Consider the following 24,507-nt stretch of genomic DNA (forward strand, 5'->3'; position numbering starts at 1 on the left):
GTGGTAAAATGCCTCTGGGTTCAATCCCCAGTACCAAAAGTCACGTCTGTGTTGGATGCACAGTTGGTTGAATCCTGGGTGCAGAGGGATGGAGGTGGAGGCCGGCCTTCCTCACAGGAAACCCACCAAGCACTCCCTGGAGCAGCTGTGCTGGGGGGGCCCACGCCAGCAGGTCCAGAGCCCACTCTTGGAAGTGTGGAGACTTCAGAGACCCTGGCCAGCCTCCAACCACTCTGCGCAGGGTAGCCTGGAACCATGGACGGCTCCATTTGATGGCACCCACTCCCAGGGTGGAACCACTCAGCCGAGCCCCACCCTGGATCCGCCCAGCACCCTCAGCACTAAGGCAACCGTTGCCATCCTGCGCCGCTAAGTTGGAGAGGATTTGTGATGAGCGCAGCTAATGAATGGGGCAGCCCGTCCTGCTTCTAGGGCGGCTCGGGCAGTGGGGTGACTGCAGTGTCCGGTGCTCATCGGGCACCAGCGTGTCCTCATCAGACTGGTTCTGTGGGGTGACTGTGGCTGGTGGCCGGTGCTGGCTGGCTGCCAGTCTTCTTGCTCCTTTTCCAATCCTGGCTCTCCTGTTTACTCCCGGTTTCTGTGAGTGACCCAGAATCCTCTCAATAGGTTCCCTTTCTGTCCCAAGAGGCGGCTTCTGTTGCTTGGAACTCAGTCTGTGATACATTTCAAGCCCCTTCCCATGGCCTTCTGGGCTCAGAGTCTCCTCCTGGAAGCCTTCCTGGCTTTTCCAGGCTGGGTCAGGCGTCCCTGTGCGCTCCTGCAGCCCTGGGGTCCCCCACCCCAGCCGTGCCCACCCTGGGCTCCAGGTCTCTCTCCCCCACTGGACTCTGAGCTGCAGGGCGGGCAGTGGCCGCTGCTCAGCCCAGGGCCTGGCACAGGGCCTGCCCTCAGGGTGGGGGCTGGGTTAGCCTGACGGGAGGGAGCTGGGTCCCTTGGGATTAGTGAGGCCATGGGAGATGCTTTCCCGGTGCCACCTCGCCTGGCAGAAGGACCCACGGGGAATGGAGAACGAGCGATAAGAGCAGGTCGTGGCGAGCCTGGGAGCCCAACTAGCTCCCAAGGAATCACGGGCTCTTTTTGACCAGGGCCACAGTTCTGGGATGAGTCTGGGGTGATTTTGCGGTGACAGAGGAGGCAGGGGTCTGGTTTGCCGACAGCTTGGGAGGCAGGACTCCTGGAGCTGGCGGAAGAGGCTGGGGACCCCATTCCCTGGGAAGCTCTGAGGGTAGATGGGGCCAGGGCCCAGCCTCTGGAGTGGACCAGGAGGGCATCAGGCCCCGGGAACGCCCTTTCCCAGTGCCAAGCTGCCCCCTGGTGGCCGCTGCCCTGCTCCTTACACACGGGAGGACCCACCAGGCTTGACAGTTTATTTCCGCCTCACAAGCCCCGTCCACCCCTGCGGCTCCTTCTGCAGCACATCTGGGCACCCTGCGATGCAGAGAGACGCGGGCGTGAGATCACTCCCCTGGGCAGAGCGGGCGGAGGGCATGGGGCTAGCTGGGGAGGGAGCCTGGAGAGTCTGGGGCTCACCTGGCCTCCAGCGTGGGGTGTGATCGCGGGTCCCACAGGGGCGGCTGGGGGCAGGAGCTTCCCTTTAGAAATTTCTGCAGGGGAGGGAGTTGGGGGCCGTGAGCTTCCTGAGTCCGGGGTGTTTCTCCCCCACCTTCTTCACCCCCGAGTCTCGGGCCAGCTGTCTTTCCACTTACTCTGTGGCCCCCTCGGTGGTCTGGGGGCAGGAGGTGACATCCCAAGGGGCTGAGGCCACATTCCTGATTCTCGGCAAGGGAAGGGGAGGCCTGAGCCTGGGCAGAGGCAGAGGGGCCTGCAGGGGAAGAGATTCAGAAATGTCCCAGGTGAGGGGCGGCCTAGGGACTGGCAGTGCCAATTCACAGGGTGACACCGTGGTGGGCGAGGGGCCCTGTGACAGAGTCTTATCCCTAATCCATGCCGTCTTTTCCCCTCATGCTTCTGCCTTGAGTGGGAAAACGTTCTGTCTTGTCTGTCCGTCCGTCTGTTCATGCCTCCATCCCCTTGTCCATGTATCCCACAAACATTCCCTGAGCATCTGAGTTCAGAAATGTGGATAAGACAGAAAAAAATAAATAAAAACTTCCCGTGCCGGAGGAACCAAGGTCTGCTGAGCCAGAGGCTGGACGTGAGCAATCAGCTCACAAACCAGGAAGTATCCTGTGTTCCAGGTCTTTCTGAGTGCGTGGGGGGGGGCAGGGGAGGGCGGGGTGACCAAGACAGGAGGGCGACCAGGGAGGCCTCCAGGAGCCGGGACTGATTGGGCCGAAGCCTGAGCACAAAAAGGCGGCAGGGAAGTGGGGGTCTGCGGGCTCCTTGGAAGGTCAGCGAGGGGCTCACGGGAGCAGGGGCTGGATCTGCAGGCCCTATGGAGGGAGCAGAGGGCTTCCCTGGAGTCCCGGAGGCCTGGGGAGCTGGCAGAGGGTGCTGAGAAGTGACGGGGGATCTGATTTGGGTTCTGGTCGCCAGATCTCTCCGGTTTCACAAGCCTGAGGGTTCAGTGACCCGTGGTGTGCCAGGGTCTTGCTCAGTGACGGGGTCATCCCCTAGAGGTGGGTTTCTAAGACGGAGAACAGTGGTGTGCAGGGAGGTGCCTGATGACAGAGCCCCATGTGCAGATCATGACGGCAGTGACAGGCCACGGACACAGCCCACCGCATCCAGAGCCCATGGTGGACTCCGTGGCAGAGAGGACCATCCCGCCCACTGTACAGACCAGAGGGTCCAGGCCCACAGAGGGGTGGAACATGAGTCCTGGCAGGTACAGCCAGAGACCTGGGTCCTCATTCTGACTCCGTCACCCGTGGGCTGTGTGACATTCAGCTCCTGAGCCTCACTGTCCCCCTCTGTAATCATAACAGGGCTGTCGTGACTTTATCTATTTATTTATTTGTTGTACTAGAGATTGAAGTCAGGGGCACTTTCCCACTGAGCCACATCCCCAGCTCTTTCTATTTTTTATTTAGAGCCAGGGTCTGGCTGAGTTCCTGAGGCTGACCTTGAACTTGCCATCCTCCCACCTTGGCCTCCAGGGTCACTGGGATCACAGGTGTGTGCCTGCTCCTGACCTGTGGTGACAACTGAATAGGTTCAAAAACAGTGCCAGGGCTGGGGTGTAGCTCAGGGGTAGAGGGCTTGCCTGGCAGGTGGGAGGCCCTGTGCCAAGCCCATAGCAAAAGTCACACATTAACTGTTGTCATGATGACAGTCACCTTGCTGAGAAGTAGCAAGCCCAGGGCTTTGTCTTTTGCTGTGCTTTGAAAAATGAAAGAGCAGGCATAGCTGGGTGGGCACGGTGGTGCACGCCCATAATTCCAGCCACTTGGGAGGCTGAGGCGGGAGGATTGTAAGTTTGAGGTCAGCCTCAGCAACTTAGCAAGGAGGCCCAGTCTCAAAATTAAAAACAAGGGGGGTAAGGGGGTACTGGGGATGTGACTCAGTGGTTAAGTGCCCCGGGGTTCAGTCTCCAGTACCAGAGAGAGAGAGAGAGAGAGAGAGAGAGAGAGAGAGAGAGAGAGAGAGGCAGCAGCTGTTGCCTGGAATTTGAACCAGGAAGGCCTGGGGAGGAGGAAGAGGAAGGGGTTTGCCAGGAGGGAGGGCACTGGCAGGTGAACGCATGCCCATCCGACCGGAGGTGCCCCTCAGCCCTGTTCCCGGCTGGCAGTGTCCCCTGGCTGTCCCCAGGGAGCCGCTGAGTGCCTCCTAATGTTTCCATTTGCTGTTGGCTGCAGGTCCAGGTCTGTTTTTAGCCTCCCCGCCGCACCCCCAGGCCCGCCGCCCCCTTCCTGCGGCTCCTTGTTTGCTGTGGTCGCTAATGTTCCCGGACTTCCTGCCTTGGTTGGAGGTCGGAGCAGTATTGATCCAGGCGGGGCCTGCTCCCGCGCACCGCCCTCCCCGCCAGGCCAGGGCCTCTGAAACTCCAGGGGTGGGAGTGGGGGAGACAGCAAGGCCCGACGCCCTTAAAAAATCAGCCCATGGGGGCTGGGCTGGGGCTCCGTGGGCAGAGCATTTCCCTGGAAGCTCAAGGCCCTGGGTTCCATCCCCGGCACGGAAAAAAAAAAAAAAGCAGATGGTTTTGGGGGGTGCTTAAAGACCCCAATGCTGGCTTATCCTTTTTCAGGCTGTGTGGCTTCAGGCCATCTCAGCCACCTCTCTGAGTGTTTTTCTTGTAGAAAATGAGGAGAGAAACATTTTCAGCTTTATAGGGCTATTGGGAAGACTGGGCTCTGTTTATTCAACCCCTATTTATTGAGCACCTGTCAAGTATCAGTGTCAGGCACTGTTCTAGACTCTGGAGATAGACGAGAGAATAAGGGGCTGGGGCTGTAGCTCAGTGGTGAAGCGCTTGCCTGGCATGTGTGAGGCACTGGGTTCGATCCTCAGCACCACATAAAAATAAATAAAGACATTGTGTGTCCATCTACAACTAAAAAATTAAAAAAAAAAAAAAGGAGAAGAGAGAATAAGACAAAATCTAGACCTAAAAAGGGGTTTGGCTTAGGAAACGACACCTCCCACCCTGCCAGGTGGGGAAAATCACCAAGAGAGCATCGCAGGGTGGGGTTGGAGGGTCAGGGAAGGCCTCCCGGAGAGGAAGTGGGAAACTGAGCCTGGGGAAAGGCACGCTAGGCCAAGGGGACAGCTGGTGCAAAGGCCCTGAGGTAGGACATGTCCTGGACACGGAAGGAGAGCAGTGAGAGGGATGAGTCAAGAGGAAGGCAGAGGAGAGGCCACGGAGGTGGCAGATGCCAGACCACAGCAGGGACTCACCACGGGTGCTGAGGAGGAGCACCAAGCCTGAGCCTCAGAGCCCTCAGCACCACCACCACAGGACCCTGGGGCTGAGCGAGAGACCACCTTGCCCACGCCCCCACCCCAGCCCAGAACAGCAACACTCACCACCTTCAACTGGCCTTCACTTCTGGGTCTCCCTGAGGACAGATCTAGCCGAGGGGGCAGTGGGGGAGCAGAGGGGGCCACCTAGAGGAGACGGCGGAGAGGGGTTGTGAGCGGCCATTTTCTTCACGCCCACAGACGCTTCTGCCTGGAGGCAGGACCGGGCACAGCTCTAGACTCCAGATATAACAGAAAGCAAGACAGAGTCCCAACCCTCAGGGGACAGCATGAGAAAGCCACAGCCCCAGGCCCTGGGGGAAGCAAACACCCAGGCCTCTAGCACCCAAGGTCCAGGCCCAGCCCCAGGGTCCAGGCCCAGCCTCCTCTCTTAGCCCCAGGGTCCAGGCCCAGCCCCAGGGTCCAGGCCCAGCCTCCTCTCTTAGCCCCAGGGTCCAGGCCCAGCCTATCATCCATCAGGCCCCGGGGCCCTGTTTCTGGCCCTGCCCATCCTGCTTACCTGCTCCAACTCCCCGTCTTCCTGGTCACTGCTGTCCTCTGGGTTCTCAATGGTGGCCTCTGCTGCTGGCCTCCCTTGGAACTGATAGATGCTCACAGCCTCTCGGCCCTTGATCTCCCGTCGGCAGAAGGGGCAGGTCTGACTCTCTGCGTGCTGGCGGGGCGGAGGACAGGTCAGCGTCTCCCTGTTCTGCACCATGTCCCTCGTCCTTGGGGACTGGGAGGACCTCCACCTCCAACCCAGCGACAGGAGGAGCCAGGGACAGGGAGGGAGGGGGCGGGAGCCAGGAGGGGTGGGAGGCAGGGAAGAGCCTGGGAGCCAGGAGCGCCCAGGGGCCAGCGGGACCTGGGCAGCAGCCTCAGGCCGGGCCTTTGCCAGGGGCATTGTGGGTCGGGCCGCTACTCTGGCCTGTGGGGGTCCCTGTCAATAGCCCTGTGCTCCCAGGCTGAGGCCCAGAGAGGCAGAGCTACTGGCTCTGGATTGCGCAGCCCTTTTCACTGATAACTGGTCTGAGAAGGAGAGCTGGGTCGCGGGTCGCGTGCAGGCCGAGGTGACACAGACCAGCTGCAGACACTGGCCCCCGAGGGAGCCCGGGCAGGGCTCTGTCCCCGGCCTCAGTTTCCCCATCTGAAAACGAGGCGCCTGGGAAATGCTGTCGGGGCTTTTCCTGTAGAGGGGAGACCGGGCGAGCCGGCAGGAGAGGGTCAGCCCCACCTGCCACGCAGCCAGGCAGTGGCTGCAGAGCAGGTGGCCGCACGGCTCGATCCTCACGTCCTTGTCCCTCTCGGCGCAGATCTTGCAGAGCTCGAAGGTGGAGTTCATGGCCCAGTACAGCTGCAGCTGCTCCTGACAGGTGAGGCGACAGGGAGGACAGAACAGGTGGGCGAGACCCTGGGAGGACAGGAAGCAAGTCCCCACCCCTGTGTCCACCCTGAAGCCTCCCCCAAGTTCAAGGTCGCGGGTGTGCAGGGCCTCCCATGCCTCCTCTCTGGGGTTATCTACCCCGGGGTTGTCAGAACCACGTAGGATGCCCCGGGAAATGTGAAGTTCAGGTGAGCAGTGAACAGAATTCGAGCATAAGTTTATCCCAAATATTGCATGGGATATACTTACACTAGATTTGTTTTTCTTTTTTAATTCTTGGTTTCTCTTCCCCCTGGAATGGCTCCAAAGACTAAGCACTGGCGCAGGGCTGTCACTGGTAGGCACTCAAGTGCATTAGCTGTTCTGATGACCTAACCAGATCTTATTTCCTTGTTTAATCCCCATGAGAACCCCCGGGAAGGAGGCAGGAGGAGCTGTAGTTTCCACAGGATGGACTGAGCCTCAGAGAGGCCAAGTAATTTACCCAAGGTCACAGAGCCATGAGGCCAGCACTCCGACCCAAGGCCAAGGTGTCCGAGCCAAGGCCGGGTGGGGATGGCAGGGGCAGTGAGGGGACCGGGGCCCTCACCTCCGACACATGGATGCGCTGGTGGGGTTCTGCGCGGCAGAGCTCTGTCAGGTCTGGGTTGTGCTTCTTCCCATCGGGGTAGAGGTAGCTGGGGAAGGGGAGAGGGGGACCCTGAGGGGGTTCCCAGGGCCCACCCCACACTGACCAGGACCCGCTCCCACAGCCTGGGGATATCTCCCTTCTTTATCCTGGGATTTCCAGAGCAGGTGTGTCCCTTGGATCCCCAGGGCAGGGCTGTGTCCCTTGGCTCTAGGAGCAGGGTCACAGCCCAGAGGCTGAGTGAATCCACAGGCCGAGGCCCCTGGGACCCCCTGCCGCCTCCAGGCCCGGCCATGACAGATTTTAGAGTTGGGGCGACCAAATCCTAGGATCTTCCAATCTGAGGACTACGAGATGGCCTCGGGGGCCATCAGCACCGCTTCTCACCTTACACAGTGCCCCGAGGCTCACACAGCAAGACCCAGAGCTGGACTGGCCGGCTCTCAGGACGGGCCTCCCGGGCAGCTGAGAAGGCTCTGGACCCTCTGGGGTCCCATCTGGTCATTACTGCAGTCTCAGGCCAGCCGCAGAGTCACAGGACTGCTGACTGGACCCTACTGTGGCCCTTCCTAGGCTGGGCAATGCTACCTCCCTGGCCTCAGTTTTCCCATCTGTACAATGGACAGGATCCGACCAGGGGCAAAGGTGGATAGCAGAGACTAAGACAAGGCCCATAGGAGGGGGCAGCTAGGGTGACTTCAGACCCGGAAGGCCACCATGCTGGGACACACAGCTTGGTGTCCCTCCCCTCTCTCAGGCCTTGGTTTTCTCATCTGCAAAATGTTGGGAGCTGGCAACACACACCGGGTGCTGGGCAAGGGCTCCTTCACTGAGCCCCAGCCCCAAACTATTTTTTTTTTTAATGCGGGAGGCGGGGGTGAGCCCAGGGCACTTAACCACTGAGCCAGGTCCCCAACCCTTTTTATATTTAATTTAGAGACAGGGTCTCGCTGAGTTGCTTAGGGCCTAAGTTGCTGAGGCTGGCTCTGAACTCAAGATCCTCCTGCCTCAGGCTCTCAGCCACGCCATTGGGATGACAGTGTGCCCCTGGCCCCTCTCATCTGTTTGTTTGTTTGTGTAGTTGGACAGCATGTCTTTGTGTGTTTATTTTTATGTGGTGCCAAGGATGGAACCCAGTACCTCACACATACCAGGCAAGTGCTCTGCACTGAGCCACAGCCCCCGCCTCTCATTTGTTCTTAACCCTGGGATCCTCTTCTCCAAGAACTCTGACCTGGAGCCGGCAGATGACTCAGGATTCGGTGGGTTCTGTGAGCCAGGGCTGCTCTGAGCCTGGCTGCCCGACTTCAAACCCCAGCTCAGTACTCTGTAGCTGTGCGACCTGGACAAATGTCTCTGCCTCTCTGTGCCTGTTTCCTGAGCTGTCAAGTAGGGAGGTAATAAACGTACATGTGGGGGCTGGGGCGGTGGCTCAGTGGTAGAGCGCTTGCCTCTTATGTGCGAGGCACTGGGTTCGATTCTCAGCACTGAGTATAAATAAATAAAGTCCATTGACAACTAAAAACAGGTCCATGAGCGTGTCTATACAAGAGGTCGTTATTTGCGGATTTCGGATTTGCCTGTCTCTAACATCGATGTGAAACCCTCAATCAATACTCTTGTGGCCATTGACGGACATGCGCAGAGTCGTGATGGCTCTGAGCCCTCTGGTGCTCCTGGTCGGCTGGGGCGGGACAAGCAGCTGTGCCTGCCAGGGCTTGGCTCCTGGACTGTAACCCAGTGTCTTTGTCACAGTCTGTTCAGTGCCACATTCCTCCCATTTTCATGCTTTTTGTTGATTTGCTGATTTAAAGGGCCCCAAGAGTGGAACTAAAGTGCCATCTATTTGCCTAAGGGAGAGGGGGCTGGGACGGGCCTTAGCCAGAGAATGTGCTGGGCAACTCTGTTCCCGCCTGAGCTGCAGGGCTACCGGAGGCCAGGGGTTCCGTTGCGAATGAGTCAACAATGTGTCTTAAGTTGACTTTAACAAAAACACATAAGGGTTATTATGCAGTGATTGATTGGCCAAATGTGGCCCAATACTTGTTTTTCTGAAGGTGCTGGGGCTGCAACCAGGGACTCACCCCTGCCAGGCAATCGCTGTGCCACCGAGCCTCATCCCCAGCCCTTTTTTCATTCTTATTTTGAGACAAAGTCTTGCTAAATTGCCCAGGCTGGCCTTGAACTTGTGATCCTCCTGCCTCAGCCTCCTGAGTTACTGGGGCTCTAGGCGTGTGCCTCGGAGCCCGGCCCAATACATTTTTTGTTTCATTTTTGGTACCAGGGGTTGAACTCAGGGGCACTTAAACCACGGAGCCACATCCCCAGCCCTTTTTATGTTTTTAATTTTGAGACAAGGTCTCCCTGAGTTGTTTAGGGCCTCCCTAAATTGCTGAGGCTGGCCTCGAACATGGGATCCTCCTGCCTCAGCCTCAGAGTCCCTGGGATTACAGACACATGCCACAGCACATTAAAAACAAACAAACAAACAAACAAACAAAAAGAACTGCAAAACAAACAAGAATAAGAATCCCTCAAAACAACAACAAAGAAAACCCAAGCATCCAATAAAAAAGTAAATAAAATAAAATAAATAATAAAACAGAAAAGGTTGGGACCTACAGGCCCTGTATGTCCCCTAGGAGCAGTGGCTCAGAATTTGAAAATTCAGACACTGAACAATTTTATAGAATATAACTAATGTGAATAATGAGAGTCAATAGCATGTCTGCTGGACGCGGTGGTCCACGCCTGTAATCCCAGCAACTCAGAAGGCTGAGGCAGGAGGATTGCAAGATGGAGGACAGCCTCAGCAATTTAGCAAGGCGTGAAGCAATTTAGTGAGACCCTGTTTCAAAATTAAAAAACAGAAACAAAAAAAATGGGCTGTGGCTGTGGCTGTGGCTCAGTAGTTAGAGCACTTGCTTACCAGGTGTGAGGCCCTGGGTTCAGGGGGAAAGAAATAACATTTCAAATCAAAATAAACAAAAGGACTGGGGATAGAGCTCAGAGGTGGGGCGCTTCTGGGTTCAACCCCCAGCACCCAAACAAACCAGGAGAAAGCAGCCTCCTTCCTAAATGTCACCCATCTCCTGTCACCGATCACACAGTGTGACTGATAAGCAAGCCCCAGCAGGTGGAGGCCGGTGGGGGAAACCTGCTCACCATTTGCCTGACGCCCTGGTTCCCTCCACAGCAGCGCCAAACCAGGAAAACCCTGGTCAGCGGTGGAACTCCGGAGCCAACCTGCCCCCTCCCTCCTCACCCAGAGCAGCTTCCCTGCAGGAAAAGGGGCAGCCACACCCTGGCAGCTTCCCAGCTCTGTTTCCGCCCTACCAGTCTAGATCCTAGGGCAGGACATCGGATCTAGAAGCAAAGCTCTAGAGTCCAAGTTCAAGGTGTGGCACCCAGGGCGGCCGCCTGCTGGCCCGCCTGCAGCCTGGGTGGACAGCAGAGGTGCCCCCTCCTCGAGACCCTTGACTGCCACCTGCTGGGGAACCGCAGCATTGCAGGTTGGTGATTGGGCCAGTGCGCATCCTCCAGGATTCTACCCACCCCAATCCTTCCAGGTCGCGAACTCACATGCCACCTTTTTGTCCTTCCAGGAGCACCTGGAACAGGGGTCTATTGGAAGGGATGGTCTGCAGGATGCTGCCATCTGAGCTCACGTACCCGATGGCCCACTGCCCCAGGCGAGTACAGCTGGGCCTGAAGATGTAGCTGGAGGGAGAGGTGGGTAGGATGGGGTGAGGGACTGGTCACTGCTGTCCCTTCGGGGAAGTCCCAGTCCCCCACCCTGTTGGGGATCCAGGTGTCTAAGTCCTTATGTCAACTTCCCATGCATGCACGGAGGGGCTAGATCCCTGTCTGGCTCTTCTTGGGATAATAATATCCCTGACGCTATTTAGAGACTCTGTCCCTCCTTCATTGAAGTTGGGACAAGCCTGACTGTGGCTTGGCCAATCAGGGTATTCTAGGATCCCTGGCCTCAGTAATCGGAGTCAGGGACCTTTGCTAGAAGTATCGAACCAGGTGCCCCAGCTTCACAAAGGTTGCTAAACTGGTGGGGTGTATAACAGTGACCCCTAGAAGCCATTTGACACCAGGCAGGGAGACCACATCTGAGAAGGACGCTAACATGGACGAAAGCAGAGACAGGGTAGGAGCAGAAGCTGAGTCTCAGATTAGGACTGGGACACCTGGGTCCAGCTGAACCTGAAAGCCAAACTCTAGTCTTTTCAGTTATAGGAATTAATCAATTCCTGTTGCTTTTCCTTTAAACCAGTTTGGAGTATAATCGGAAGAACTGGAAGAGTGCAGATATATACTTGCCTTTTTTGGGCTTCTGCACTTGAGCCCTGCAAGGCTCGCAAACCTGACCTCCTATTCTCTCAACTCCTTGATGTTCCAGGGGGCTCAGCTCCCCAGTTTCTAGCCCTTTGGGGAGACCCAGCAGCTAAAAAATCCTGACTTGAAATAATTTAAAGATTCAGATGTCTGGGCGCAGTAGTGCACGCCTGTAGTCCCAGCAGCTCTGGAGGCTGAGACAGGAGAATTGTGAGTTCAAAGCCAGCCTCAGCGTTGGCGAGGTGCTAAGTTGCGCTTAGCAACTCAGTGAGACCCTGTCTCTAAATAAAATACAAAATAGGGCTGGGGGTGTCGTTCAGTGGTCGAATGCCCCTGAGTTCAAACCCCAGTAGCCCCCAAAAAAAGAAAAAGAAAGAAAAGATTCAGATGTCTCCTTTCCCAGTGTCTTGCTGCAACAGGTATGTGCGGTCATAGTCAAAATATTTTACCCAGGGCCCAACGTCACTCTGACCAATCAGAAAGGGACCCAACCCATGCCTGTAATTCCAGCAGCTGAGGCAGGAAGATTGCAGATTGGAAGCCGGCCTCAATCGAGGCTGTAAGCAATCTAGTGAGACCTTGTCTCAAAATTAAAGAAGAAAAAGGGCTGGGGGTGTGGCTCAGTTGTTAAGTGCCCCGGGTTCAATCCCTGGTACCAAAAAAAAAAAAAAGACCTAATGTGGGCAGGGTCTTCAGCACCCCGTTCCCCCACCAGATGAGGTACTGTGTGTTTAGCTGCTGGACTGTGGGAAGGCGCAGGGGGTCCTGGGAGAAAAGACAGGTGACCAAGGACACTCAACTGTCTACCTCAGAGCTCTTTTATTTGGTTGTTTTGGGCGGTACTAGGAATTGAACCCAGGGCAGGGGTCTGTCACTCAGCTACACCCCCGACACGTTATTTTTTAAATTTTGAGACAGGGGGTCTGGCTCAGAATCTTCGATCTTCCTGCCTCATCATTCAAGTGTGCATCCTCCCACACCAGGCGACCTCCAGAGTTCTTAATTCTCTGGGTCCCAGGAACCTGAGCCCTGACTCTCTGGGGATGTCACGCTTCAACCCCTCCCCCCCCCCAGCCAGGACCAGGCCCTGAGCCCTGGCCTCGTCCTGCTGAGGCAGGGACCATTACCTGCCTGGCTTGTCCCTGCAGGCCTGCAGCCGCGCCTGGACCTCGTCATAGGTGAGGAAGGCCATGTAGCCCGGGTGGTTGACTGCCAGGAGCTGCCAGTTCTTAAGCAGGGTCGGCCAGGGCTGGGAGGGAGCAGGGCTGGGGTCACCCACGGAACAAGGAAGCAGCCCATGTCGCTAGAGCTTCCCGGTGGCTGAGAGTCTGGCCGCCTTGCTCGCGCCATGGTGGGCTGGCCAGTACCTCCTTTATATAGAAGGCCCCAGACCTTTCCTTCCCTAGGACGCAGGGGTCCAGCCCAGCCCCCTCCCTCAGACCCAGGGTCCAGGCCCAGTCCCCTCCCTCAGACACAGGGGTCCAGGCCCAGCCTCCTCCCTCAGACCCAGGGGTCCAGCCCAGCCCCCTCCCTCAGACCCAGGGGGCCAGGCCCAGCCTCCTCCCTCAGACCCAGGGGTTGTGGCCTCCGCCTTGGCCTTCTCTGACCTGGAAGAGCCTGGTGAAGATGTCAAACTCAAAGACGGACACGTGGCCACTGCAGGTGAGGTCCATGGTGGAGCGCAAGGCCTGGGCCATGGGGCCTGGTTCCACAGGGTGGCAGGAGCACAAGAGCGACTGGAACTCTGCCCAGGGCAGCACACACCTGGGCGGGGGGTGGGGTGGGAGGTTCCATTGAGGACTGAAGGATCTGTAGGTGGGGCCCCCGACTCCTGGGGCCTGGGCCGGGCAGGATGGGGCTTGGGGCAGGCAGTGCCCACTCACCGGGCCCCGCAGCGCTCCCTCCAGAAGGTGTGGGCCTGGGCTTTGGTGGGCTGGTACACGTGCCCGCAGTACTTCCCCCCAGGGAACAGCGCGCTCAGCTCTGCATGCATGTGGCTGAAGATGAGGGCCAGCTTGGCCAGCTGTCGCCTGCAGGAATGAACCCTGAGGATGGGCTGGACCTTGGGGATCTCCACAGAGCCAAGCCCCCGGCTCTTCCTAACGTACAGGCTGAGCGTCCGTCCCATGGCAGCTCAGTCCCGAGGCCTCCGCTCTCTGGGCCCCGGTTTCCTCATCTGTTAAGGAAGTGTAGAAGCTGCCCAATGTCCAATCAGCCTCCAGCCACCAGTGCCCAGCCTGGCCAGAGCCCGCCTGGCTGGAGGGGTGGGCTAGCTTAGTAGGGGACCCCGGCCCTGGGCAGCCTGTCCACAGAGCATGCTCAGAGCCTTTCTCCACCTGCGAGTGGGATGGGGGCGGGCGGAGCCTCCTTGAGTTCCTGATCAGGATGGGTGGCCCTTGCCCTTCTCATCTGAGTGGTTCTTGGCAATTTTTTTCTCTTTTTCCCATGTCCCAGTTTCTCAACTGGAAAATGGGGGTAAATACAGGTAAGCACTGCCCCTGACTCATCGGGGAAGGAGGATTTTTCCATCCTGAACACGTAAAATACACAGCAGAGTGGGCACAGCGTTGGCACTCAGTGTTGATCTTATTGCTTTCTTAATCTCTATTAATAGCTTGGGGGGGGGTGTCTGCAGGGCTCCTGACGGTGTCTAAGTAGCCTCCCTTTGCAGAATCTGAGCTGTGTGGTCCATATGGGAACCACTGTCCACACACATACCGCTGATCTGGAGTGAGAGGTGTGCTTTAAATGTGGAATGCACTGCAGATTTCAGAAACTTAGCACAATTTTTTTTTTAAACCCACGAGCAAGCACATGAATAATTGCTTTATATTGATTTCAAATCGATATAATATTTTTTATATAGTGAGCTAATAAAAATGTTATTAAAACTCATTTCACCTGTTTTTGTTTATTTGTTTAGAAACAGGGTCTCATTAAGTTGCTTAGGGCCTCACTAAGTTGCTGAGGCTGGCGTTGAACTTTTGATCTTCCTGCCTCAGCCTCTGCAGCCACTAGGATTACAAGTGTGCCCCGCATGCCTGGATCACAGTTTTTTTTTTTTTTCCAAAGATCTTTTTGGAATTTGTCTAATAGAAAATTAAAAAGGACCTACATGGCTAGCATTAGGTTTTAAAGGACAGTACTGGTCTAGAACCTTCCTCAAAAACTTCGTAGGACCCCTGTGACTCTAAGCATACCCCCCAGATGCTCACTAAGCCCCTAGACTTCCTAGTTACTAGAACCCTCTAACCTAGAATGGAGAACCCGAGAACAGAGTTCTCACTGGAGGCTCTCACTGCAGTTATAGCACCTTTCCAACGGGTTTCTAGAAATTTGCTTGACATAGAGATTAGGATGGGGCTCTTAGATTGTGGGGATAATCCCCTCCAGCAAGATCTGTCCTCATTTCGCTTGGCTTGCAAACTTTTGTATCCAAGCCTTGAACCCAGTTGTGTTTTGCATGAGCATATTTTGCACATTTTAAATTGATAATGAGATTTCAGAAACCCAAGTCTCCTAAATATAAAGAGAAGACTTTTTTTTCCCCTAGTATTGGAGATTGAACCCAGAGACCCTCTACCACTGAATCATATCCACATCCCCAGACATGCACCCCCCGCCACTATTTTTTTTTTAAACAAGGTTGCACTATGTTGTTGAGGCTGGCCTCAAACTTGGATCCTCCTGCATCAGCCTCCCCAGTCAAGGGGATGACAGTGTGTGCCGTTGTACCTGGCTAAGGGAAGACTATTTGATTCTGCCTCACGGTGGTTCTTGTGTCTGACTAGTCGATTCTTCCTTCCAGAATAACAGTGCCTTTGCATTTTCATGCAGAAGAAATATATATTGTAAAGAACATTCCTTTGATCACTGTTCTATTATATGTCTTGGGCATAACACTAATTTTTTTTGACACTTGGGTGGGGCATAACACTAATTTTTAAATACAGGGAAGCAGGTTGCTGAACCTGTGTGTTTCATTTCCAGCTGAATTAGGGAGCTGAAGAAGGGGCTTGGAGCCTGCAGAGGCAGGAAAAGCTGGTTTAGAGCTTGTTCTTGCTCCAGGCTCCGGCGGTCTGCCCCTGCCCCTCGGTAGCCCTTTCCCTAGAGTTCAGAACAGAGCGCAGTGGGCAGGCCAGTCCAAGGTCCTCAGCTGGCCCTTGCAAGGAAGAGAAGCAAGAGGGTGGAGCTCAGGCTCCCAGGGTGCATCCACTTGCCCTCAGTGGAAGTCCATTGGGCCCCCAATTTCCCTCCCTTCCTGGGAGATCAGGGCACTGGGATTCTGGTTTTAAGGGGATCCAGGAAAGGGGGAGATGGGGGGGCTGGGTGTCCAAGGAAGTGACTCAGTTTCCCGGGTGGGAAGAAGGGGCCAGGGAGGAGAGCCTGGGTGGAGGACTCCAGGGTCTGAGGGAGGGAGGCTGGGGTCTGGACCCCGGGGTCTGAGGGAGAGGCTGGCTGGGAGCATGACCTGGGCCTCGCTCGTGAGACTTTGTTCCGGGACAAGGACATCTGCTCACCTGAGTCTGGAGCCCTCCCGGAAGAGCTCGTCGTTGGCACCCCTCTTGCCCCGGGGCGGCAGCAGCTCTGCCACCTGTCTGCTCTTGGATTCCAGGTTGGCCAAGTAGAAGATGAGGAAGTCCCCGGCGCCACCGGGACCCTCTGGGCCGTCCCCACCGGCCGCCCGCCGGGCGCTGGCCACCTCCCGCAGGAGCTGTGCGGTGCGGGGCAGCAGGTCCCGCAGCGAGGGGGGCCCCAGGGCCAGCCGGGGGTCCCCGCATTGCTCTTCCAGGCGCTGCAGCAGCCTCACCGCCCGGCCAAGCGCTCGTGGCTCCCCCCAGTGCCACCCGCGCGGGACCGCCGAGGCAGCCATGGGTCCCTGGGTGCCTCGGGACTGATGGGTGCGGCGGGGAGAGGCGCGGCTGCCAGGTGGGGGCGGGGCAGGTCAGGAAGAGGGGGCGGGGCTGGGGGACTCCGGCACCTGAGTCCCCTGGAGGTGGGGCTTGGAAATCTGAATTCCATAAGGGAGCCTGGGGCCGAGGAGGGGACCCCGGAGCGGTGGGAATCGCAGGTGGGAGACCTGGGTCCCTTTAGGGAGAGACGGGCGCTGGGGGAGGGCTTAGGGGACCCCTGGGGCCTTTGTTGGGTACAGGATCGACAAGGGTGGGAAGTTAGCTCTCCAAAGTAGAACCTTGAGTCGTGGCCGAAGGTCTGAGTCTTTGGTGGCGGCGTGGGGTTAGAGGTCGGAGAACTGAGTTTCCTAGTAGGGTCAGATCCAGGAACAAGTGCTATCTATCCCTTTGTCCCCCAGAACGAAGGCACAGGGCGTTCAGATGCCTGGGTCTCCATGGCGGGGTCCCTGCGGGAAATTGGGCTGGAATTTAGAGACCCAGGTTTCCAAAGGAATTCGACCTCTGGGTCCCCAAAGGGCGAGGCGCGAGTGGATTTCAAGAATGCACAGGGCGGGCGTGGCGCCGCTGTCCTCTCGACCTGCAGAACCTGTAGCATCAGCTGAGCCCGGCAGCGCCAGGGAGGGCCACCAGAGGGCGCTGTAGGCCGCCGTGTTCCCCGCCCCCCGCAGCCAGGCCTGCCACGCCCACCTGGCCACGCCCCCGGGAGGCCAGGCCAAGTTCGGATCGCAAGTATCCTCTGCACGCACCTGGGGAGTCAGGATTCCCCGATTCTCTCTCCAAGTAGAGAATAATAATAACCAGAAACGTGTGGAACACACGCCCTCCGTCAGGCCCTGGGTGTCAGAATCTCTAAATCTTTGCCCCCTGAATTCTCAAAATCCCTTTGAGGTGGGACGGCAGAAGGTTTAGGATGAAAGGTGAGGGTCCTGGCGCCCCTCCTCAGCTTCTCCCCAGACGCATAGAACCCGAGAAGCTTTAATTTCTGGAATCTTCCATGTCGCATGTCATCCTAAGCAGAGACCCACCCGTCTTTGCAGTGGGAATGGCAGGGTCGGCCTCCCGACCTGAGCCTCCTTTCCTCTTCCAGAAAACAGGATAAAAACCCTGGCCTGGCAAAAGTTCAAACTTTCGGTTTAAGCCAAAGGTTGGCAAGGAATTCTATTGGAGGGCAATTTGGCAGTGTACATGGAACCTCTGGACAAATGGACAGGCAGGTTCACGGTCACTACCTCCTTCAGAGCTGTGGTTGGTACACTTGCTGGCACTGAGGCATGGAGACAGGAGCCGAGGCTTGAAGCAAAAAGTTCACCACGTGGCCCTTCCCCGAGTTGTGCACATAATTTAATATCTTCCGTTCTATTTAATGTCCTTTCATTAACAGAAAGATTGTGTTTTCAACCCACCAAATTGATCTCACAACCCACTAATGGATCAGGTTCAGCAGTCTGAAAACTCCAAGAGACACATTCAGGGATATTAATTGTCATCTTGTCGGAAATGGAGAGACCAGGAAGGTAAATGTCCCTCCCCAGGAGAAGGGATGAATGTATTGTGGTCCACTCTCCCAGGGGCTCCTGAGGCAGGTGAGATGAATGAACTGGACTCATAGCATGAGTCATAAAAATAAATATATAATAATATAAAAATATAATTCGGTGGCGTACCCCTGTAATTCCAGCAGCTCGCGAGGCTGAGGCAGGAGGATCTGTGTTCAAAGTCAACCTCAACAATGGCCAGTTGCTTAGCAACTCAGTAAGACCCTGTCTCTAAATAAAATACAAATAGGGCTGGGGATGGGGCTCAGTGGTCAAGTGTCCCTGAGTTCAATCCCCAGTAGCCCGCCCCCCCCCAAAAAATCCCACTCGACACCAAGATGACTACTATGAAAAAGATAGACAATAACAAATTTTGGAAGGAGGTGCCGAGATTGGAGGCCTCCAACACAGCTGGTGGAAATGTGAATGCAGCTGCTTCGGGAAACAAAGTTCCTCCAAATGTTAAACTTGGAGTAATCATATGAGCACTCCAACATCTATGTGTCCCAGAGAATGGACCACAGCCAAAGAATTGTGAAAACAACCTATATATCCATCAACTGGTGAATGGATAATAAAAAGTGGTTTCCTAGCACTACAATAAATAAACAAATCATTAAAAATTAAAATAGGGCTGGGGCTGTGGCTCAGGGGCAGGGTGCTTGCCTAGCATGTGTGAGGCACTGGGTTCAATTCTCAGCACCACATAGAACAAATAAAATAAAGATCCACTGGCAATAAAAAAAAAAAAAAAAAAAAGCCTGGTGTGCTGGCGCACGCCTGTAATCCCAGTGGCTTGGGAGGCTGAGGCAGAAGGATCACAAGTTCAAGGCCAGCCTCAGCAATTTAGTGAATGCTTAAGCAACTTACTGAAAGCCTGTCTGAAAATAAAAAATAAAAAGGACTGGGGATGTGGCTCAGTGGCAAAGCGCCCCTGGGGTGAGTCCCCAGAACTCAAAACAAAACAAATCAACCCTAATCCACGCCACAACATTGATGAACCTTGAACACATGATGCTAAGAAGTCATTCCTAAAATACTACACATGATATTATTCCATTTATATGAAATGCCAGAATAAGCAAATATGTAGATAAAAAGTACAGTAAACTGGGTATGGTGGCATATGTCATGTAGTCCCAGCTACTTGGGAGGCTGAAGCTGGAGGTTCCCAAATTTGAGGCCAACCTGAGCAACTTAGACCATCTCAAAATGAAATAAGAAGGACTGGGGGTGTAGCTCAGTAGCAGAGTGCTCGCCTAGCATGTGCAAGGCTCTGCATTTGAGCCCCGGTACACCCCCAACCCCAAATATAAACAAACAAACAAATAAATAAAAAGAATACATTAAGGGATGCCTGGGGTGGGGGGGTTTGGGGAGAAATAGAGTGACTACTAGTGGAAGGTTTCTTTTAGGGGTTAAATGTTTTAAAATGCCTTCTGGTGATGATGGCTCAGTTCTGGGATTACACTGAAACCAGGCGATTGTACACTTCAGGTAAGTTGAGCGCTGCCTGCATTCTCTCGCAATGAATCAGTCAAGTCAAAAGTGGAGGGCACACCTGGGAGCTCACCACCAGAGGGCGCGCTGAGAACAGGGTAACCTTCTCCCTTGGGAACACTTTCTCTGGCCACACGCCCAGGCCTTGGCCACGCCTCTGAGACCCTGGCCCCACCCCAGACCTTAATCACAGGTGAAAGCCGTGGGTCACACCCGCAAGGCAGCGTCTGAAGCAGCAAATTCACCTCCCCGACTCCCGAGACTTTGACCACAGATGCATGCACAGACGGCAGCGCTTAGAAACACAACCTTAAAAACCCTAGACTTTGTCCCCAGCAAAACAAAACAAAACAACCACCCCAAAGAAAACAAACCAACCCCGAAGACTTTTAAACCATGAGTTTTGATTTGAAATCACTTTAAAAAAAAAAAAACAAACATTTTAAACTTGCAGAAAATTTGCAAGGATAGAGTCCTCTTGTATACCTTTCCCCCAGATTCACAACTGTGAACAGTTTGTGGAGTAACTTTACCATGGATGCTGTCTCGCTGCAGCCACTGTCTGAGAGAGTAAGTTCCACATTTTGTCCACTTACCTCTAAATACTTCAGTTGCATTTCCAAGTTTTTTTTTTTTTTTTTTTTTGCACCGGGGATTTAGCTTAACTACTAAACCACATCCACAGCCCATTTTAATTATTTAATTTAGAGACAGAGTCTCACTGAGTTGCTTAGGGCCTTGGTAAGTTGCTGAGGCTGGCTTTGAACTTTCGATCCTCCTGCCTCAGTCTCCTAAGTCTCTGGGATTACAGGTGGGAGTCACCGTTGGCACATGGCTAAGGGCCTCTTCTTCCACAGTCATAGTACAGTTGAGCAGCAGCCACTTACTGGTGATGTGTCCAGGTATCTAACAGTGCAGGCTATATTCAAATGGCTAATCATCCCCAAACATTTCCTTATGACAAAAATTTTTTACTAGTCCAGTATCCATTCTTGTTCTTCTTTAGTTTTCTCAGGTTTTCTTTGTTTCACAAAATTGACTTTTTTTCCCCCTGTTGGAAATTGAACCCAGAGTTGCTCTACCACTGATTACATCCCAGAACTTTTAAAATTTTGTTTTAAATTTTTTAGTTGTGGTTGGACACAATGCCTTTATTTTATTTATTTTTTATTTCTTCATGTGGGCCTCTCATGTGCTAGGCGAGCGCTCTATAGCTGAGCCACAACCCCAGCCCAATCTCAGAACTTTTTACATTAGTTTATTTTGATACAGGATCTCCCTAAGTTGCTGAGGCTGGCCTTAAACTTGTGATCCTCCTGCCTCAGCCTCCCAGTTAGCTGGGATAATAGGCTTGGGCCACTGAGCTCCGCACAAAAGTGACATTTTTTTTTTCATTTGAAGATTTTTGAAGATGGCAGATGGTTCTTTTTAGGATATTCCCCTTCACTAGGGTTTATCTGGTGTTTCCTTGCGATCAGATCCTGGTAGTGTCAACAGGACAGCGGTGGCACAGGGTCCTAGCACATTGGGTGGGAAGGCTCGACCGGCCTCCTCGGTGCGGGGCTGAGGGTGGCGGTGGCCAATCAAGGAGTCTGTGCCTGGGACTCACCAGCAGGTTGTCTCTCTCTCCCGGGCCTCACCTTCCTTCCTGTAAATGGAGGTCGGCTCACGAGGGCGTCTGTAAACCCACCTGAAGGGCAGAGGCCTCCTGTTAGTGCTCGCCATCTTAAAATAGTTTTGGCATGTCGCCAACAGTTAGGACTTGGCAGATGTCACTCTCAATCTGGAAGAGAGGTCCTCTAACTCTCTGGGCTCACCCAGGGTGGGGAGCTCAAGAGCAGCTGTGCAACAGGAGCTGGCCCAACGTGCACTGAAGGTGTGACATCGGGTCCTGCCCTGTCCCAGGACGCTGGGTCGTCACCTGGGAGTCTTGCTGGGTGGGGTGAGGGCTGCATTCTGTGAGGTGTGGGGCCCGGGAGACTGGCAGAGGGTCCTCTCCCACCCCTTGGTGTTTGCCTTGCTCTGGGGCAGGGGAGGGGTGTGGAAGGACACTCTGGTCCCAGGGCCTGGGAGGCCCCGGGGGATTTCCAAGTGTTGAGAAGCTGGATCCTTTGTTTTAGAGAAGTGACTTCCCCGGGTCAGGCCTCCATTCAGCCCTTGAGCCTGGGGACAGTTCCTCACACACAAAGAGGCACCTCACCACCCCGGCACCGGCACTCGGCACCCACAGGCACAAGCAGCCCTCCACATACACAGAGCCAGGGCCATGCTAAGCACCTGACACTCAGGCTCTCGTGAAATCCTCCCCAACCCACTCACATGGAAGATGTGGGTTGTGCCCGTTGTTCAGATGAGGAAACCGAGGCTCAGCCTGCTGAAGTCACTTTGCCTCAGGCCATGGAGTTATTCGGTGGCAGAGTGCTGGTGTGACGGATATACTTGTTGTCCTCAATGACCATTCTTTTCTCTTTCTTTGGAGACAGAAATTCTGAATTTTACCTGGGTACCTTCTGCCCAGATGAAAGTACCTTTTCCAGGCTCCCTTGTGATAGGTGTGACTTTGTGACTTAATTCTGGCCAATAGGATATGATATGTACTTCTGGGTTGTAACTTTAAAGGTCCTCTAACTCTCTGGGCTCACCCAGGGTGGGGTATGCAACTTGACTGACTTTTGTTTTTTTTCTTCCATTGTATTATTTTCGAGGGTGGTTGGAATGTGGATGTGATAATGGGAGCTGGAGCAGCCCTTTTGGGGTTGTGATATGAGTGCAGCAAAATTAAATAGTATATTATAATAATATAGTGGGACCCTGGGTCTCTGGAATCCTCAAGTTACTATTGTAGCTGGGATGTTAACTGGAACCTTTACATTAGTGAAAAATAGACCTCCATCTGATTTAATCTCCTATAGTTTAAACTTTTTTTTTTTTCTACAGCAGAACTAAAGCATTTAGGATCTCATCTCATTTTCCCATCAGGATCAAGAGTGGATCCCATCAACTCCATGGTTTTATTTTGTCCCCACCTGTCCTCAAAGCCAATTCTCCCATAATGACAGCAATTCCCATTTATTGAGGAGTTCTTGGTCAGCACGGTGGCCTGTAATAAGCACTGTGCATAATTCACATAACCCACCCATGTTTAATCCTCAGGCCAGCCCTTCAAGCTGGATGTGACAAATGTTCTCTCTTTTTTATCTTTTTGGGACCTGGGATTGAATTCAGGGGTGTTCAACCACTGAGCCAATCTCCAGCCCTTTTATTTTTTATTTTAAGGCAGGGCCTTGCTAAGTTGCTGAGGCTGGCTTTGGACTCGGGATCCTCCTGCCTCAGCCTCCTGAGCTGCTGGGATTACGGGCGTGGGCTACTGCGCCCGGCCCTGATCCCTCTTTTTGCAGATGAGGAAACTGGAGTCCATGAGGGCCGTGAAGTCACTTGACCAAGGCTACACCACAGGAAGTGGAAGGGCAGGACTTGAACTCGGTTCTGCCTCCAGGGCCTGTGCTCCTAAGACAGCGGCGCCTGTTTTCTCCTTTCCAGGCGTCACGTAGGCGCAGTTGTGCACTGTCGCAGGCATGCTTAGAAACGGGCACAGCCACGCCCGGCTCACTCACAAGGCAGAGGCCCGGAGAGGGCCAGCAGGAGCTCTCCAGGTGGCAGGTCCAAGTTAAGAGGCCACCTGCTGTCTCTGAGCCTCAGTTTTTCTCCTCTGGATTATGGGACCATCATGGTCCATAAATGGCTGCTAATATTTTCGTGTCTGTTCACACCCCCCAGGTTGCTCACACAGTGTGACATGGGACCAGACCTTGCTACAAAGAATCGCCAACACCACAGGCAGGGGGCAGTGGGCACAGGCTCAGTCATTCTGCCATCTCTGCCCGAGAGTCTGCTCTGTGCCAGGTGGCGTGGTGGCCTCTGCGGGAAGGAGCCAAGAGCTTGCAGATCACACATCACATGCGCGTCACATGCGCGTGGCAGGTTCTCACACAAGGTGCTGTGCCCCGCCCAGCAGTCACCCTGGCAGTGGGCTGGATGGTGACTCCCTCCCCAAATGTCGCCCACATTCCAATCCTGGGAACCTGGGAACACGTGACTTTATTTGGAAAAAACATCTTTGCAGACTAGTGAGGCTGGGATCTGGAAATGAGCTCATCCTGGATTATGGGGAGGGGTCCTGAATCCTACAACAAGTGTCCTCAGAGGAGACACAGGAGAGGACACAGGCCCACGGGGCAGAAAGCCATGCGAAGGAGACACCAGAGGCTGCAGTGAGGTGGTCATGAGCAAGAAGCCAGGAGCCACCAGAGGCTGGACCAGACCAGGAGGGGTCATCCTGGAGAGCTTTGGAGGGGACACAGCTCCGACGGACTCCTTGATTTCCGACTTCCAGCCTCCAGGAAGGGGAAAGAGTGAATATCTGCTGGGACTGATCTCAGGGGGGCTCGACCACTGAGCCCGTCGCAGCCTTCTCTGCATGTTACTTAGACACAGGGTCTTGTTAAGTTGCTGAGGGCCACAGTAAGTGGCTGAGGCTGGCTTTGAACTTGTGATCTTCCCGCCTCAGCCTCCTGAGCCATGGAATGACAGGCGTGCGCCACCACGCCCAACTAAATATCTGTTGTGTTCAGTCACCCAGTTTGTGGCAGTTGGTCCTAGTAGTCACAGGAATCTAAGGTACCCTCCAAGCTAGGCAGCTGCCTGGGCAACACAGGCCAGAGGCAGGGTCAGAAGCCCAGGCGCGTGGTCCCAAACAGACCCAGACCCCGTGCCTGTGTTTACGCTCACACCTGTGATCCCAGAAACTCTGGAGGTTAAGGTAGGAGGATCGAAAATTTGAGGCCAGAAACTTAGTGAGAACTTGTCTCAAAATAAAAAATAAAAGGGCTGGAGGTGTAGCGGAGGGTGGAGTGCCCAGCAAGCAGGAGCCCTGGGCTCCATTTCCAGAACTGAGGGGAGGAAAAAACAAAACCAAACACAACGTCCTCCACCCTGCAACCTGGGAGTACCCCCAGATTCACTCAAAAGGGACCTCACAGACGGGATGCAGCCCGAGGATGTTAAGCTGGGGAGACTGGGCCACCCAGTGGGACCAACGTCCTCTTAAGAGTCCTTCTGAGAGGGAGGCAGAACCGGAGGACATATGACAAGGGACCATGAGGCAGGAGTGGTCCAAGGAAAGGCCTGAGCCAAGGCCACGGCCTGGCCTCGAGCAGAGGAGCAGCAAGGCCAGTCACATTCCTCCTAGAGCTGACCCCAAGGAACCACCTGCTCCCACCTTGACTCCGCCCTGTGAGACAGATGTGGACTTCTGACCCC

At 54.8% G+C, this 24,507-nt stretch overlaps 1 protein-coding gene across 1 annotated transcript; it reads right to left on the minus strand.

Annotated features, from left to right (window-relative positions):
• Positions 1–563: 563 nt before the first annotated feature.
• Positions 564–16,113, minus strand: Cblc (Cbl proto-oncogene C). Its single transcript, XM_071604262.1, has 11 exons — positions 15,761–16,113; positions 13,124–13,270; positions 12,848–13,004; positions 12,368–12,489; positions 10,476–10,613; positions 6,855–6,942; positions 6,116–6,247; positions 5,402–5,554; positions 4,948–5,028; positions 1,610–1,625; positions 564–980 (listed from the first exon to the last, which is right to left on the minus strand). Exons 1-11 carry the CDS (start codon positions 16,111–16,113, stop codon positions 715–717), a joined length of 1,653 nt encoding a protein of 550 aa, XP_071460363.1. The 3' UTR covers positions 564–714.
• Positions 16,114–24,507: the final 8,394 nt, after the last annotated feature.

This window comes from Marmota flaviventris, chromosome 18 (assembly GCF_047511675.1).
Source record: "Marmota flaviventris isolate mMarFla1 chromosome 18, mMarFla1.hap1, whole genome shotgun sequence".
NCBI lineage: Eukaryota > Metazoa > Chordata > Mammalia > Rodentia > Sciuridae > Marmota > Marmota flaviventris.